Source organism: Gracilinanus agilis, chromosome 1 (assembly GCF_016433145.1).
Source record: "Gracilinanus agilis isolate LMUSP501 chromosome 1, AgileGrace, whole genome shotgun sequence".
Classification (NCBI taxonomy): Eukaryota; Metazoa; Chordata; class Mammalia; order Didelphimorphia; family Didelphidae; genus Gracilinanus; species Gracilinanus agilis.
In genome coordinates this window covers 144612275-144631349 of record NC_058130.1, presented here as the reverse complement: position 1 = coordinate 144631349, position 19075 = coordinate 144612275, and the positions used below count along the sequence as shown (strand labels likewise).

The following is a 19075-nucleotide window of genomic DNA, read 5'->3' as shown; positions in this document are numbered from 1 at the left end:
CATTTTTTGGTCCTTTTATAACTGATAGTACTACTCATAGTAACAGATCTAGAATATTTTGACATTGTGATTTTCATTTTGGATATTGTTTTCCTTGGTAAATGTTATATTTTATCTATTACAGAAATTAAGCAACAATTATTTTCTCTGAACATTGCTTACCCGAAGCTCTACTTCTTTGCCAAGTAAATCATAGAGAGATGCCCCTTTTGATGTAATTTCAGAAGCAAGCTGTCTAGCTGCTTTCAAATCTGCAATCTGGAATAAAAAAAAATGTAAAACTTCAATGATATCCTATGTTAGATAGGTGATTTGAAAATTTAAGATGCATATAATCAGAATGTTAACAGTAATCCTGACTTTCTATTAGCATAATCCCCAGTTACCCATAGCTATCCACACCCTGTCTTCTGGATAAAAGCTCTTAGGAGTCAGTAGCAGGAGGAAAACCAGACACTTCCCACATCTCTCTCTATGACAACCTGAAGAACAGTGCTAGAATTTAATAGTATTCAGAAGTAACAGGAATGTTCTAGTATCCCTACTTGCCCAAGCCTCTGAGTAAAAAACCTTTGTCAGGTAATTACAGAGGTCTTCCTTCTTGTTCTGAAATTGCATCACTTCTGAAGCCCACCCTTACTCCAATCTCTTCTGGAGAAAATGCTTTTGTAATCATTGAAAGGTTAATTACAAAGATCTGTCCCTTTCTGTCAGGGAAGATGAGGAAATCTAGGATAGGTTTGAGGGATACAGACCTAAGTGTTAGAGGAGTAGTTTCTTTCAAGGAGCTACTTGGACCTTTTCTATGCTGGAAAGAAAGGCAATTAATAAGACAAGGGAAAACTATTAAGAAAATTAAGATTAGGTCCTAGGTAAACATTTCATCAGGAAAGCAACTAAGAGTCCTATTACATTTAGATAGAATTTTAGCATTCTCTTCACCAAAACATGGAAGAAAATAGATCATTTATTATTATCCACATTTTCTACCTAGGGTAACCGAGGTTCAGAATGATGAAATGACTTGCCCTTAATAACAAAGTTATTAAGTGGCAGATATCCTTTCTCTAAAATAAATGCCCTTCCCACTTATGTGAAAGTGTCTGTGGCTAGAAGTTTGTTCCATAAAAATGAATTTCCAAGGTTGAGATGAACTTTATCTCTCTCCTCTTCCCTGAATATCTGTTCCATCATCTTTCTGCCTTTAAAACTCGGTCTTTATAAGATGGTTAAAGCAATTATTATTTATCCTTATTTTATAAATGAGAAAACTAAGGCCTAGAGTGGAAGATTTTGCCATGATGATAATAATGATAGCTGAGATTTCTATGATATTTTAAAGTTATTAAATACTTTTCAAATATTATCTTTAATAAATGAAGTTGAAATTCAAACCCAGATTTTCAGAATTCAAATCCAGGGTTTCTTTCCACTAAACACTATAGGTCAGTGATGGTGAACCTATAGCAAGGGTACCCAAGATGGCACACAAAGCACTCTCTGTGGGCACACAGCCACCCTCCCTCCCCACCCCCAGAATTCATTACTAGAAAGGCAGAGGGACCTGGGCGGAGCTGCTCCCTTCTCCCTCTCCACCATGTCTGACAACATTTTTTTCACATCACTCGCCCCTCTACCTAGCAACCCAGTGGGAGTGCTTTCTCCTTCCCCTGTGTGGAGTAAGGGAGGAAGGGGCACAGCACTTGGTCTGGGGGCGTGGGCACAACACTCCCGTCTGGGGGTTGGGGGGGTGGGGAGCCCAGGCCAACAGTTCATCTCAAAAAGGTTCGCCATCACTGCTTATAGGTGCTTAATAATTATTTCTTGAATGAACAAGTGAATGAAATAATTTTATTTCACAATTATATGAATATATTTTGCCTTACCTTTGAGCCAAGATCGAATTTGAATTTGCTGATATCTTCCTCTCCTATTTCAGAGCCTTCCATTCCTTTAGTCTTCATAGCATTATAAAGGACTGATGTGATTTTCAATAGTTCCTTTACTGCATATCCATCTGCTTGATATAGTTTCTTAGTGTTGAGTTTTATATGAGCTTTGGTAGCCTATTTTTAGAAAGAAAAAAAATCAGGTATCTTCCATTTCATAAAAATCCTATATGTACAACTTGAAACAAGTCTAGATTAAAAGGAAAACCTTCAGGAGCAGAATAACACTATATTAATTATGATACTATATTAATAATCACATTAAGTAAAACGAAATAAAACCTGATCAGGGGAAAAGGAAAAGAAACTATTTATAGTAGCTCTCTTTGTGGTAGCAAAGAAATGGAAATTGAGGAAATGCCCATCAATTGAGGAATGGCTAAATAAGTTGTGACATATGATTGTGATGGAATACTAATGTGCTATAAGAAATAATGAGGAGGGGGGCAGCTAGGTGGTTCCATGGATTGAGAATCAGGCCCAGAAAAGGGAGGTCCTGGGTTCAAATCTGGCCTCAGACTTCTTAGCTGTGTGACCCTGGGCAAGTCACTTGATCCCCATTGCCTAGCCCTTACCACTCTTCTGCCTTGGAACCAATACACAGTATTGATTCCAAGACGGAAGGTAAAGGTTTAAAAAAAGAAAAAGAAGAAGAAATTTTAAAAAAAAAGAAAGAATGAGGAGGTTCAGTTTAGAAAAACATGGAAAGATTTGCATGAAATAAGAGAGAAATGAGAATGAAGAGAATGTTGTATATGGTAATGGCAATATTATTCAAAAAATAAATCTGACTAAGTTATTCTGAATAACATGAATAGTTGAATCAACTACAAAGGACTAATGATGGAAGATGACATCCACCCTTAGAAAAAGAACTGATATATGGAACTATGCATTGTATATAGTTTCACATATACATGTGTCAAATGTTGGCCTTCTTAAGTATGGGGTAGGGAGAGAAGGAAGATGCTTGGAATCCAAACGTAACAAAAAAAAAAGTATTGAAAAACAGGACTAGAAAATGCTATGAAAAAATCTAAATAACCCTGAAGTTTCACCTCATATCCAGCAAATCTCTAATGTCAAAAGATAGGAATAATCAGTACTAGAGGAATTGTGGAAAAACTTGTACATTAATGCATGGTTGATGGAGCTGTGAATTGGTATAGTCATTCTGGCAAGCAATTTGGAATTATGCAAATAAAGTGACTAAAAAGCTACTGTTTCTATTGTTAGGTATATACCACAAGATGATCAGTGACAAAAAGAAAATATATACTAAAATATTTCTAGCAGGTCTTCTTTATGGTAGCAAAGAAGTGAAAACAAAATAGATGTCTATGGATTAGAGCATGGCAAGGGGTATGCTTGAACCAGCTTAAATTAGCTCGTGAGAGTCAATAGTTAAGTTTTCAATGTGAGCATTTTAACCTTGGAAATTGACAAATGCTATAAATCAAGGCTTGATTTATCATTTGGTTGATTGTCTAGACTTAAGAAAGTAATTATGAAAATATTAATAATGTAAATTAAACTTAAAAGTGTATCAGACGTCTTTTTTTCTAGTTAGGCAACTGTTGAACATTTACCAATATCACTAGGCATGACTAAACAAATTGAGGTACATAAATATGAAATGTTACTGTTGTAAGAAACAATGAGCCTGATAAATACAGAGAAACACAGAAAGTCTTATAAGAACTGAAGAAAAGCTAGGAAAACATAGATACAATGACTATAACAATGTAAATGGAAAGAACAGAAACACTACTGCAAAATTAAGCAACAAACTTATCCCTAAAGAAGAGTTATGAGAAGACATTCCCCACAAGCCACCTCCATCCTTCACCATCCTCCTCTGATTTTTTCCAGAGGATTGCGGTCCACAGGAATAGAATGCTGCAAATTTCAGACTTTTTTAATATGTTGATTGGTTTTGCTGAATTTGTTTTCTTTTCTTCCTCTTTTTAACACTTTGTAATAAGTAGCATGACTCTCTGGGAGGGAGTCAGAATGAAGAGATACAAGGGGAGATGTAGGTGATGTGAAAATGAAAGATAATAATTTTTTAAAATAATTAAAAAAAACATTGTAGAAAAGAACCTGAAATAAGCTTTAGTTAGGAGTCATCTATATTTGATTTCCTTGATTTTTACAATGAAAACTATGAACTAACCATAAATTGTGCAATTGCCTTAATGAAAAAAACTCGATCTTGCTCTGTGTCAACATCAGAAGGGATATCAGTCTGAGGCTCATACCTATAGACAGGAGAAAGACACAAATCAAAGGGTAGAAGGTCTACTGAGTGGAACATGTGAAGCTGACACATTTGGAAAGCAGAAAATGGACAATGCATATATCTACACATTCCTAGCTAAATGAGCAAAGTAAAGAATATATTCAATACCAAAGCTTCAATATTACAACAAAATATTATTGGCTAAACACCTATGTGAACAGACCAAGAAATAAGTAAAATTCAGAAATTTAAGTTTTGGCTCAGTGTGCAAAGCAAAACTGATATTTTGTTCATAACTCAAATTCAGACTTAAGTCTTCTAAATGACATAAATAGGTAGTCACTAAATAAGCAGTCAATTCTTGGCCCAGATATACATTAAACTAAGAATAATATATTCATGAAAACAATGACAGAATTTTTTGGTGTTAACTTTCTCAGTCTTGATGTATCTTAACAGATATTTTAAAAAAAGGAAAAATACAAATTATTATTATCATAGTAATAAGAGAATTATAGTTTCAAGACAGACTTTCTGCCAAGTATAGTCTTTGTGTGGCTGGATGTCCAGACTGAGACACCTATTACCTACTAAGAAATATCTTCCTTTGGGCTAATGTATTCTCTCATACCTTTCCTAAACTCTTAATTTTTAGCTAATGATCCCACTAAACTCTAATTTAATTAAGCAAGTCTGTATGCTCCAAAACAGTGTGAAAGCAACAAATAGTAAAAGCAATGATAATAAAATCTAGAAATCAAATTTAACCATTAACAAAGTACTAACCTCTTAACAAGCCAGAGAAGCACTTCAGATACAAGTCCAAAGTTTGGTGTACGAAAATTCTCCATAGAGATGTGTCGCGGGTATCCCAGGGCCCTCATCATTTCTGTAAAATCTATTGAGCATAAAATACGTTCTAAATAACTATATTTTCAGAAGTTTATCTAATTTATGGGTTATCTAGGATCTTAACATTCCATTCTTTGAACTTTTAGGTTATTTCACTGCTATGGTTGATAAGACTCTCAATTGGAAAGAAAGAGAGAAAACTCAAAATAATAACTCTAGTTACTGTTTAAAATCTTATAAATTTAGTGGTAAAAGAGATTACCAATTGATTAATATGGAGCTTGGAGGATTAACTATGAACTTTATTTACTACTATAATCACTGTCCCCTTTTTCCATTAATAATGGTAACTAGTTATCCTTTCTTTTTACACTTGAACTTAGCTAAAAGGCCAAGAAGCAATTGTCCTCTCTTTTTAACCCAACTTTTGTTAACAGAGGGAATTAGTTGAAATCTCAGGATAATATATAGATTTTTTTATTAATCAGATTAAGAAAGAAGGCCCTCAGTATAGACAATAAAGAAATATCAGTACTCAACATATATGCACCAAATGGTACAGCACCCACATTTTTAAAGGAGAAGCTACTGGATCTTAAGGAGGAAATAAATAGTAAAACTATACTAGTGGGAGACTTCAACCTCCCACCATCAGATCAAGATAAATCAAACCAAAAAATAAATAAGAAAGAAGTAAGAGATGTGAATGCAATCTTAGAAAAATTGGAGTTAGTAGATATATGGAGAAAAGTAAAATGGAATAAAAAGGAATAACCTTCTTTTCAGCAGCACATGGTACATTCACAAAGATTGACCATGTACTATGGCACAAAAACACTGCAAACAAATACAGAAAAGAAGAAATAATAAATGCAACTTTTTCAGATCATAATGTAATAAAAATTATAATTAGTAAGGGTATATGGAGAGAAAAATAAAGAATAGGAAATTAAATAATCTGATTCTCTAAAACTGGTTGGTTAAAGAACAAATCATAGAAATAATTAATGATTTCATTGAAAAGAATGACAATGAGAAAACAACATATCAAAATTTTGAGGATACTCTAAAAGCAGTACTCAGGGGAGAATTTATATCCCTGAGTGCCCATATTAACAAAAAAGAGAAAGAGGAGATTAATGAATTAGGCATGCAATAAAAAAAAGAACAAATTTTAAAAATTAAAAACCCGGGGGCAGCTGGGTAGCTCAGTGGAGTGAGAGTCAGGCCTAGAGACAGGAGGTCCTAGGTTCAAACCCGGCCTCAGCCACTTCCCAGCTGTGTGACCCTGGGCAAGTCACTTGACCCCCATTGCCCACCCTTACCAATCTACCACCTATGAAACAATACACCAAAGTACAAGGGTTTAAAAAAAAAAAGTCTAAAAAAAAAAAAAATTAAAAACCCTTGGATAAAGACCAAATTGGAAATCCTAAAAATCAAAGGAAAACTTAATAAAAATCTAACTATTGAACTAGTAAATAAGACTAGGAGCTAGTATTTTGGAAAAAAAAAGTATTGGTTAATCTAATTAAGAAAAATAAAGAAGAAAACCAAATTAACAGTATCATGAATGAAAAGGGTGATCTCACCTTTAATGAAGAGAAAATTAAGGTAATTATTAAGAACTATTTTGCCTAATTATATGGCAATAAATATGGCAATCTAGGTGAAATGGATGAATATTTACAATAATATAAATTGCCTAGATTAACAGAGGAGGAAATAGAACACTTAAATAATCCCATATCAGAAAAAGAAATTGAATGTCATCAAAGAACTCCCTAAGAATAAATCACCAGGACCAGATGGATTCACAAATGAATTCTATCAAACATTTAAAGATTAATTAATGCCAATGTTCTACAAACTATTAGACAAAATAGGCAAAGGAGTCTTACCAAATTATTTTTATGATACAAATACAATACTGATTCCTGAGCCAGAAAGACCAAAAACACAGAAGGAAAACTATAGACCAATATCTTTAATGAACATAGATGCAAAATATTAAATAAAATTCTAGCTAAAAGGCTACAACAAGTTATCACAAGGATTATTCACTATGACCAGGTGGAATTTATACCAGGAATTCAAGGATGGTTTAGTATGAGGAAAACCACCCACATAATTGACCACATCAACAACCAAACTAAAAGAAATCACATGATTATATCAATTGATGAGGAAAAAGCCTTTGACAAAATACAACACCCACTCCTATTGAAAACACTAGAAAGCATAGGAATAGAAGGACCTTTCCTCAAAATAATAAACAGTATTTACTATAAACCATCAGCTAGTGTCAAGCCCGGTCGAAAAAGGAGGAGGGTTGGGCGTGAGGCTAGCAACCTCATCCCGTAAAAATCTCACTTGCTATAGAAACTGCAACCTCATTAAACCAACAAAACCAAAGATCGCCTAGTCTGGAAGATTGCTCTCCAACAGAGTCCATGACGCGTGCTGGCAAAAGCCAACAAACTCCAGGCCTATGTCAAATCTTGAACACCAGATGACCTGAAAAGATCTCCAATACCAGACTCTGGGAAAGAACAATTCAGTATCCCATCAGTCAGGACGCTATGAAAAAAAAAATATGGAACCCACCAGGGAGGAGAAAAGTCGGAAGGCCAAAACAGACCTGGCAAAGATATGCCCAGTTGGTGGAAGTTGCCCAGAACAGAGTCCTTTGGTATGAGATGGTTGCGGCCCTATGCTCCTCTGGGAGTCAATAGGAATAATAATAATCAGCTAGTGTCATCTGCAAAGAGGATAAGTTAGATGCCTTCCCAATAAGATAAGGAGTGAAGCAGGGAAACCCATTATCACCACTACTGTTTAATATTGTACTAGAAATGCTAGCAATAGTAATTAGAGAAGAAAAAGAAATTGAAAGGATAAAAGTAGGCAATGAGGAAACTAAACTATCACTCTTTGCATATGACATGATGGTCTACCTAGTGAACACAAGAAAATCAACTAAAAAACTAATAGAAACAATCAATAACTTTAATAAAGTTGCAGGGTACAAAATAAACCCACATAAATCATCAGCCATCAAATCATATGTTTCCAAACAAAACCCAGAGGCAAGAGTTAGAAAAAGGAAACCCCATTTAAAAGTAGGCAAGGGGGGGCAGCTGGGTAGCTCAGTGGATTGAGAGTCAGGCCTGGAGACGGGAGGTCCTAGGTTCAAATCCGGCCTCAGACACTTCCCAGCTGTGTGACCCTGGGCAAGTCACTTAACCCCCATTGCCCACCCTTACCACTCTTCCACCTAGGAGCCAGGACACAGAAGTTATGGGTTTTAAAAATAAAAAAAATTTAAAATAAATAAATAAATAAAAGTAGGCCCGTGGGGGGGGGGGGGCAGCTGGGTAACTCAGTGGATTGAGAGCCAGGCCTAGAGACAGGAGGTCCTAGGTTCAAATCTGACCTCAGACACTTCCCAGCTGTGTGACCCTGGGCAAGTCACTTGACCCCCCCCCCATTGCCTACCCTTACCACTCTTCTGCCTTAGAGTCAATACACAGTATTGACTCCAAGATGGAAGGTAAGGGTTTTTTAATTTTTTTTATTTAAAAAATAAAATAAAATAAGACAAGATAAAATACATGAGAATCTACTTGCCAAGACGAATTCAGGAATTATATGAACATAACTACAAAAACACTCTTCACACAAATAAAACTAGATCTAAACAATTGGAAAAACATCAATTGCTCACAGTTAGGATGAGCTAATATAATAAAAATGACAATCCTACCTAAATTAATTTACTTATTCAATGCTATACTTATCAAACTACCAAAATACTTTTTTTATAGAATTAGAAAAAATCATTACAAATTTCATCCGGAAGAACAAGAAATCAAGAATATCAAGGGAAATAATGAAAAAATGTTAAGAATGGAGGCCTACCTTTACCAGATCTCAAACTATACTATAAAGCAGTGATCATCAAAACTATATGGTACTGGCTTAGAGACAGAAGGGTGTATCAATGGAATAGGCTTAGGGTTAATGACAATAGCAAGATAATGTTTGATAAACCCAAAGATCCAAGCTTTTGGGACAAGAACCCACTATTTGACAAAAACTGCTGGGAGAACTAGAAAACAGTATGAGAGAAATTAGGTTTAGATCAACATCTTACACCTTATACCAAGGTCAACTCAGAGTGGGAAAATGACATAAATATAAAGAGAGAATTCAAACAAATTAGGTGAACATAGAACCCAGATCTATGGGAAAGGAAGGAATTTAAGACCAAGCAGGAAATAGAAAACACTACGAAATATAAAATGAATAATTTTGATTATATTAAATTAAAAAGTTTCTGTACAAACAAAACTAATGCAACCAAAATTTTAAAAATTTTATAACGAAAACCTCTGACAAAGGTCTCATTTCTCAAATTTATAAGGAGCTGCCAATTGTACAAAAAATCAAATTTTTTTTGTACCCAATTGACAAATGGTCAAGGGATATGACTAGGCAGTTTGCAGATAAAGAAATCAAAACTATTAACAAGCACATGAAATGGCGTTCTAAATCTCTCATAATTAGAGAAATGTAAATCAAAACAGCTCTGAGGAACCACCTCACACCTAGCAGATTGAGACAGTAAAGGAAAATAATAAATGTTGGAGGGGATGTGGCAAAATCAAGACATTAATGCATTGTTAATGGAGTTTTGAATTAATCCAGCCATTCTGGAAGGCAGTTTGGAATTATGCACAAAGGGCTTTTAAAAGAATGCATACCCTTTGATCCAGTAATGCCAATGCTGGGTTTGTACCTCAGAGATAATAAGGAAAAATACTTGTACAAAAATATTCATAGCTGTGCTCTTTGTGGTGGCGAAAAATTGGAAAATGAGGGAGTGTCCCTCAATTGGGGAATGGCTGAATAAATTGTGGTATATGATGGTGATGGAATACTATTTATGCTGTAAGGATTAATGAACTGGAGGCTTTCCATATGAACTGAGAGAATCTCAATGAACTAATGCAGAGTGAAATGAGCAGAACCAGAAGAAAATTGTACACAGAAAGTAGAACATTGTGGAACAATCCAATGTAATGGACTTTGCTCCTAGTAGCAATGCAACAAGCCAGGACACTCCTAGAGGACTTGTGTAAAAGAATGCTATCCACATTGAGAGAAAGAACTATGGGAGTAGAAATGCAAAAGCAAAACATATGACATCACTTATCACATGTATATATGGGTATGTGATTTGGGGTTTAGGCTTTTAAAAAATCACTCTATAGCAAAAATGAATAATATGGAAATAGGTATCAAGTGACAATATTTGCCCAACCCAGTGGAATTGCTTGTCATCTCTGGGGAGGGGGGAGATAAAGAAAATGAATCATGGAAATATGGAAAAAGATTTTAAATAAATAAATAATTTTAAAGAAAAAAAAAAAAGAGGAAGATCCTACCTTCACATACTTCTTGGAATCTGTTATGCCCAAAAGCCAACTTTTGAGAAAGGAATAGAGAAAGTCTTTCCCATATACATAAAACATTGGAAAGATGTGATGGCCAAGAATTATAAAATTTATTCTAAAAGTCTACTAATTTAACTATTATTTTGCTTACTATTTTCATCTTAGTATTCTTACATTAAATCCATAATAAATGATAGTGCATAGCACTGAACAGTTTACAAAGTACTCTACTATCTCACTTAAAAATAATAGCTGATATACTGATTTATATTCACAAAGTGCTTTAGATAAAATCCTTTAAGCTAGAGAAAATGAATTCTCTATAGCAGTGATTCCCAAAGAGGGTGCCACCACCCCCTGGTGGGTGCTGCAGCGATCCAGAGAGGCGGTGATGGCCACAGGTGCATTTGTCTTTCCTATTAATTGCTATTAAAATTTTTTTAAAAATTAATTTCCAGGGGTGCTAAGTAATATTTTTTCTGGAAAAGGGGCAGTAGGCCAAAAAAGTTTGGGAACCACTGCTCTATAGTAATATAACTAGCAGAACTCAAAGGTGAGATTTCAACCCAGGTCTCTAGACTCCAAAAGCTCTTTCTTCTACATAAGTTTGTCTCCTTTGATCTTCATAAACATTTGTGAAGTAATCAGGGACATTGTTATACCTATAAAATAAGATGCCCAGAAAAGTCCAGTAACTTTCCAAAGTTGGGCAACCCAGTCATGAATCATGAATCAAATTAAGATCTTCCCAACTCCAAAACCAGTCTTGTCCATCACAGTGTCCCACAAATGCATAGAAATGCCCAGTAATCTTCCAACAATGCTCTTCTCAAGTATCTCTACCTCTTCTCTCTCTAATGTTGCCTAACAAGGTTGGCCCTTGGTAAAACTATAGAGAGGTTTATCCTCTGTCCCACTTTGCTTTAAGCTTGAGTCTAATTATCTGTGTTATCTCCAAGAGAGTTTGGAGGAAGGAATATAGAAAAGGTGATGCTGACTGATGATAATGTCCTTTCCAATTATATTTGCACTGTAAAAGTGAATAAAGGAAAATGGTCTAAGAATATGAATATGCAATTCTCAAGGGAAGCCATCCAAGTTCTCTATAGCTATATGGAAAAGTGCTCCAAATCACTAATTATAGAAATGTACATTAAAGTAACTCTGAGGATCTACCTCATATTCATCAGACTGGAAAAGTTGATGGAAAAGGAAAATGACAAATGTTGGAGGGCCTGTGAGAAAACAATGATACTTTTATCAGTGGAGTTATAAATACAGCCATTCTGGAAAGTAATTTTGAATTATCCTCAAAAAGTCACTAAGCTATGTATGCCCCTTAACCCAGTGGTAATACTACTAGTCTTATACTCAAAAGAGATCAATGAGAAAAGGCTGATATAAACATGTTTATATCAGCTCTCTTCTTGTGAGGGCAAAGAACTAGAAAATAAGAAGGTACCCATCAATTGAGGAATGGCTGAAAAAATTACACTATATAGTAAAAGATTGTGCCACAAGAAACGTAGGGAATAGTTTCAGAAAATCCCAGGAAAACTTATAAATGAATAGATGTAGGAGAACAATTTATACTATGATATCAATATTGTAAAAATGAACAAATCTGAAAGATTTAAGAACTGTGTTCAATACAGCAATCAATCATGACTCCAGAGGACAGATGCTTAAAAATGAATGCTATCCACCTCATGAGAGTGAGATCACCTCTCCACTATGCAGAGAGAGACACATTTTTTATATGGCCAATATGGATATTTGTTTTTGCCAGACTAGGTTTATTTGTTATAAGGGTTTTGTATTTTATTTTCTGTGAGGGAAGGAGAGATGAAAGTATTAAAAAATGCTTGATAATAGAAAAAATCTTAATTTTTTAAAAAAGTGAATGAAGGGAAAATCATTAATTAATTCAATAAAGTGAATCTCTAGGGAAGAATTTCAGGTCCCTGGGTGAGGGATATATTTAGTAAGGACACTTACAAATTTCCCTGAAGTCATATCAAATAGTAAGGAGTCACTGTACTACAGTGAAATAAACCCTGTCCCAAACCTTTACACCCAGCTGTACCACTAACTTTCTATGAGATTTTAGACAAAGAACTTCTCTTCTCTAAGCCTCAGTTTCCTCTACTGTAAAATAAGTGGACAGTATTATATGGGTACTGACAGTTTTTATTATGATTATTATCACCTTCCTCAACTAAAATCCTCTTGTGACATGGAGATGATCCGGGGTCCTGTTAGTGAAACAGAAGTTCTATCATAAGATATAAATATAAGATCCTATCAAACAGCAATTTGGGATAAAAAAATAACTTTAACAAATATGGGAAAGGTAGAGGAAAAAAATCAAACAGAGAAAAAGTGGGGAGGAGTTTCTGAGAAAATATTTGACATTCAACTAGCAGGATTTGTTATCAGAACAAGAAAACAGCTTTCTGAGCAGGGGCAAAAAAGAAGTGATCAAATAGTTTACAATTGTTAAGAAATCTACTTTACCTAAGACCCTATATAAAGCTACAGGCATCTTGTCCAAAGATATTTTCACAAAAGTGGATGAAGAGTTGATAGTGATGGGAGTTAGGGAGGAGATGGGCTGGGGAAGAAGTGAAAGAGAAAGTGGCTAAAAGAAGCATTAATGGAGAGGTAGAACTCAAAAACACTGGATGAGACAATCTACTGTCTCCTTGTATAGCTCGTTATATTTTATTTTTCCTTCACTCATCACCAGAAGGATGGCCACCAGATGAATTTTTGTGACTAAGGCAATAAAAAAAAAACCTTCTTAGGGTGGGAGGAGGAATGGGGGGATGGCAACCTGCATTGGTAATACTTCCTAAAATATTTCCAAGGGCCAATAATTTCTTTTTCTACCCACAAAGATTACAATCTTTCCAGCCTTAACAAATTTTTATGAGCTCAAAAACGGGGTGGCCCACTTTCCGATGTGAGCCTGTCTAATCTGGGCTGGTCTTTGAGGCTAAGCCTCACTAGAATCCTTTCCTGCAGTATTCTGTCCACCGACTGCACTAATTAAATTTAGTTATTTAATAATTAAGGTTTAAAGGCATGAAAATGGTAAAAAGGTCCTTCCAGAGGCTAGGTTCTGCTCACGTTGCCTATAAAGCCCCAGCATCACCCAGCACTTAGCAAAGAGGTACGGTATGTGCAGGCCTGAAGCATGATGGCCACCATCAATAACAACGCCTTTTCGGTAAGGGTCAGCCTAGGCACAGCCGCTGCTCACTCGCTCCCTCCTCCTCTCTGGTGAGTCCTGGGCGGCGGAGATGCCAAGACGGCTGCTGAGGGGACTACAAGGATCCAGAAGCAGCCTTCTCAGCCTCGAGCAGCCAAGATTCACGGCTCCCTTTTCCGCCCCCACCCCCAGGGAACAGAGCAAGGCCCAGGTCGGGGGCTGGGGGTTGCCTTACTCCTCAGGTCGCGGAAAGACATGATTGGTGATCCCGTTAGTGGCCTCAGTCGACCTCTACACTGGCGAGCCCCTGAACCTCAATCTTTAGCCGCCATCCCTAGAGTTGAGAAAGAGGAGGCGTAGCTCAGCTGGTCGCTATGGCAATCACCAACGGAAGCCCGCGACGGCTCGCGGTAGGGGCCAAACGTAGAATGAGAAGGACTGAGGGTCTGCGCCTGCGCAAAGGGTTAAGTTAGTTCCCTGAATGTAAAACCCGTGGAGGCTGGACTTTACGTCCACGCTCTTCCTCCTCCCCAAATCTAGGCGCCTAAGGCTTTGGTTAGAACTGAAAGGATGCCTTTCCAAGAGGACAGGTAACCCAGCAAAAAGTGTCATAACTTCCCACCCCCTACATATATATACATATCATATACACACATGCACAAACATATATAATTTTATTTATATACGTATACACGTATCTATAGAAATATATCAACATTTTAATATAACAAATGTATAATAGATTTACAATATTGTAATATATTAATAAATATGTGTATATACATATAACTATGTGTATATATACTTACGAATAAATATATATCTGTATATAGTTATATGTATCTGTATATATGTGTATGTGTATGTATATATGCACATGCACACACATTTATGTACATGCCTACGTACACATTTTGCTTTTATCTGTATGTGTGCGCACACGTGTGTATACATGAGTGCTCATGCATGCGTGCGTGTGTGCATGCATATGAGTTGAGAGTGGCAAGAAACCCGGATTCCCAGAATGCACGAAACCGGAAGTTTTGTAGGAAACTCTGGTTGTACTTGACTAGGATTAGTTCTTGAAAACATCCGGGAGGAAGAAAGAACGGGGAAGAGGAGGAGGAGGTCCCGTGATTTGAAAGTCTAGTGGAAAGGAACAAATAGGTCTCCTCCATCTCTGCTACCCGTTCTCTGCCTCTGTCTTTATACCTCTATGTCATTATCTCTTTGAGTTTCTGTCTCTGCCACAGCCTCTGTTTGCCATAGGGAACTGTCATTTCAGGAGAAGGCATCAAACTACCTGGACCAAATTTAATCTTCTTTATCCCTTATTACAAATGTCAGTCAACAAGCATTTATTAAGCTCCTACTAAGTGCTGGACACTGTGCTAAATGGAGCAGGAAAACCGCTTTACACTTTGGAGACAGTTCTTTAGTACTTATTTCCATCCCTCCCCGCCCCTTTCTTTGGTTGTTTCTCCTGCTCAAAATTTTTTACTTTTCTAAGCCTTAGTGTTTTAGTGGAAATTTTGAATGAACCTTGCATCTGGTTCCTTTTATTACCCTCTCCTCTTAGTGACTATATTATTGCAATTATTACATATTGGTATAATTTTAATTATTCCCCCCCTCAAAAACAAGCAGAACAGTTTGTGAAACTTACTAGGGAAAGAATGTATTATTGTGGTAATAACACCTTGGTGTTACTTCAATTTTTTGTTTTTGTTTTTCCCAGCAGAACAGTTTGTGAATGTTGGGGAATTTCATGTATTTTACTTTGCTTACTTTACCTACCAACTATGGAACTCAACTAAGTTTTTGTCTTTTGTTTTTCATCTTTTCCCCAAAGGGAGCAGATTTTTTTCAATGCACAGATAGTTTTGTTTTGTTTCTAAATTATATACTATAATTATTTTCCCAGGTAACATTCTAAGAAAGCCCTATTTGTTCTTATTATTTAAAACTTTTTTCTTAAACTAAGTATATCTATAAGTTCTCCAGATTAAGTTTCTCATACCTTGTCCATTGCTAGCACAAAAATATTGTTATGCATCCATTAGGGAATGGCTGAATAAATTGTGGCGGTATCTGATGGTGATGGAATGTTATTGTGTTGAAAGGAATAATGAACTGGAGGAATTCCATGTGAACTAGAAAGACCTTCAGGAATTGATGCAAAGCAAAAGGAGCAGAACCAGAAGAACATTGTACACAGAGACTGATACATTATGGCACAATTGAATGTAATAGACTTTTTACTGATAGCAATGCAGAGACTCAGGACAATCCAGAGGAACTTATGAGAAAGAATGCTATCCACATCCAGAGAAAGAACTGTGGAAACAGAAATGCAGAAGAAAAAGATATGATCAATCACGTAGTTTGATAGGGATATGATTAGGATTTTGATGTTAAAAGATCATTCTACTGCAAATATGAATAACATGGAAATAGGTTTTGAACACTGATACATGGATAACCCAGTGGAACTGCTTGTCAGCTTCAGGAAGTAGGAAAAAAGAATTGGGGGGGGATCATAAATCATGCAACCATGGAAAAAAATTCTAATTTTTTAAAAAAATTATTATGCCATGTACCTGCTGTTAAAATATGTTGATGTGTTATGTTTTTGTAAATAAGTTTTAAATATCTACTTCATGCATAATTGTTATATATTGTAATATAAGGAAAAAGTTACTGTTTTTATGATTTGGACTTCATGTTTGGTACTTTAAAATTGTATTGATTATGCACAACATATTCACTCCACAGAGCTTTGTTTCTTGTACATGCTTTTTATAGCCTGAATTAATATTTGGGAGGTATTAATGATGTCACATGTGGCACAATCTTTTAAAAGTACAAGCAGTTGGGGGCAGCTGGGTAACTCAGTGGATTGAGAGCCAGGCCTAGAGATGGGAGGTCCTAGGTTCAAATCTGGCCTCAGACACTTCCCAGCTGTGTGACCCTGGGCAAGTCACTTGACCCCCATTGCCTACCCTTACCACTCTTCTGCCTTGGAGCCAATACACAGTATTGACTCCAAGACGGAAGATAAGGGTTTTATAATTAAAAAAAAAAAAAGTACAAGCAGTTAAGTTGTATCATCACATTTTGTGGCTGTAAATCATAGAGGTCTCCTAATATTAGAGCCTAATAAATAAATATTAGATATTAAAGATATTTAAAATATTGCATTGTAATGTGAAAGGTTTAGAAAATTGTAGTTAAACAAGTAAAATAACTTAAGAAGTTTTTCTGGTAGTATTTGAGGTATTTGAACATGAATATTTACCTGAAGAATTGATAGAATTGATAGTAGGAACTAATACCAGGGAGTTGAAGAAGAATGCCTTAAAAGACTGGTAGTTATAGTATTACAAACACACACACTCTAATACTTTCTTGTCAAGAAATTTAATGTCTCAATTACAGAAGTGCCACTCCATCTATAGGTAGGCCTGAGATCATAACTCCTGTGGTACATAGCTATTATAGGCTAAATTTGACCTTTTCTCAGGACAGGAACCATATCACTCAGGAGAACAGCCCTGGGAGGCCTGAATTGGGAAGACTGCAATGGAATGATGGCAGTGGAATACCTCTAAGTCAGAAAAGGTGATGAGGCTGGCAAAGACTCTCAAAGGGACAACTGATGTAGTACATAGATGTATGGCAAGACATCCTAGAATCACTTGGCAGAGTTGTTTGCAAAATTTGGGAATTCAAAACATTGGAAAAGACATTATTTTAACTATCTAACATGTGTCAAGCATAGAGATTAGCACAGGGGATACAAAAAGAGACAGAAGGCAGTCCCTGCCTTCAGGAAGTCTACAATCTAATGGAGGAGCTCATAGCTTTGTAATTTCCAAAAAAAAAAAAAAAATTCCTTCTCTTTTTCCTGCTTGTCCTTAAAATTAGTCTTCTACTGAAAGTTTGATCAAAGGGTCAAGAGAAGTCCCTGTTTACTGGGAAGGGGAGTTTAGCACTAGAATTGGTTCTCTTTTTTTCTATTTAAAATTTGTAAAAAAGGTATCAGTGAGATGTCAAAATTTTTGGCCATTTAGATTGAAAGAACACAAGTACACTTATATTAACTCTTTTTTTTTTTTAAATTTTAAACCCTTAACTTCTGTGTATTGACTTATAGGTGGAAGATTGGTAAGGGTAGGCAATGGGGGTCAAGTGACTTGCCCAGAGTCACACAGCTGGGAAGTGTCTGAGGCCGGATTTGAACCTAGGACCTCCCGTCTCTAGGCCTGACTCTCAATCCACTGAGCTACCCAGCTGCCCCCTATATTAACTCTTACTAGGATTTTTTTCCAGCTTGCCAAAAGAACCCAACAGGGCTTTATTCTGGAATTGATTAGATCCCATAATGATCACTGACAACTTATCCTATTATGACCACTTATGTTATTATTTGGATGTCAGAAATATGCTATTATTTAGGGAAAATAGAGTATCCCCTAATACAGACTGACTTCTGAAATTGGAATTGAGGCTTACATCATCAGCTTTATACCATTAGTGATAGGAATACTACTATTACTTTATCTTAGAAACTGAATTGAAATTTTAGAATGGTCAAGACAAAAAAAACAAATGACAAGACTTGACAATCAGACAAGTCTCTTATTTGCCTGTGGAAAATAAAGTGAAATGGGTAGTGGGTTTAGAAAAGCTCTTAGTCCTACCTGGGTATTCACCTAAAAATAGAAGAGGCTCTCCTATTGGAACATGATGTTTTCTCAAGTGAAACATTGGGGAACCATGAAACACTATCCTGTCTCTATAGTTTTCTCAATTTAGAGCACAAAGGTGCTGAGCAGCTGCTACTTTATTGGCTCTCCCCTTTCCTCTTCTCTAGACATCCCCATATTGGTGAAGTTACCTTTTATGTGTACACTGAAAGCTAAGAATGAGAGACTGAACAAGCAACTCATGATCACCAACTTTTTTTTTTTTTTTAAAACCCTTACCTTCCGTCTTGGAGTCAATACTATGTATTGGCTCCAAGGCAGAAGAGTGGTAAGGGTAGGCAATGGGGGTCAAGTGACTTGCCCAGGGTCACACAGCTGAGAAGTGGCTGAGGTCAGATTTGAACCTAGGACCTCCCGTCTCTAGGCCTGACTCTCATTCCACTGAGCTACCCAGCTGCCCCCTCACCAACTTTTTTTGAGAGAACTTTCAGGGTTCTTGCTAACCACTGCACAAATAAGCCAGTGCAGGATATAGCCTGACAAGTAAAGTAAGGTTTGCTTATTCACTCAAGAGTGGGTCACTCTTGCCAATAGGTTAGGAACATGTTTGTCTAACAGCTTTGTAGGTGTAGGTGTGTGTGTGTGTGTGT

At 36.2% G+C, this 19075-nt stretch overlaps 1 protein-coding gene across 1 annotated transcript in view; it reads right to left on the bottom strand.

Annotated features, from left to right (window-relative positions):
* CLUAP1 (clusterin associated protein 1) overlaps positions 1-13999 on the bottom strand; it is a 45438-nt gene extending 31439 nt beyond the window's left edge. Inside the window, exons 1-5 of the mRNA XM_044657987.1 lie at positions 13952-13999; positions 4978-5089; positions 4126-4210; positions 1887-2066; positions 163-258 (exon numbers count right to left, since the gene is read on the bottom strand). Of these exons, the coding sequence (XP_044513922.1) occupies positions 163-258; positions 1887-2066; positions 4126-4210; positions 4978-5089; positions 13952-13973 (495 nt within the window). The 5' untranslated portion in view covers positions 13974-13999. The remainder of the gene's footprint in view (positions 1-162; positions 259-1886; positions 2067-4125; positions 4211-4977; positions 5090-13951) is intronic.
* Between the last annotated feature and the right edge of the window lie 5076 nt (positions 14000-19075).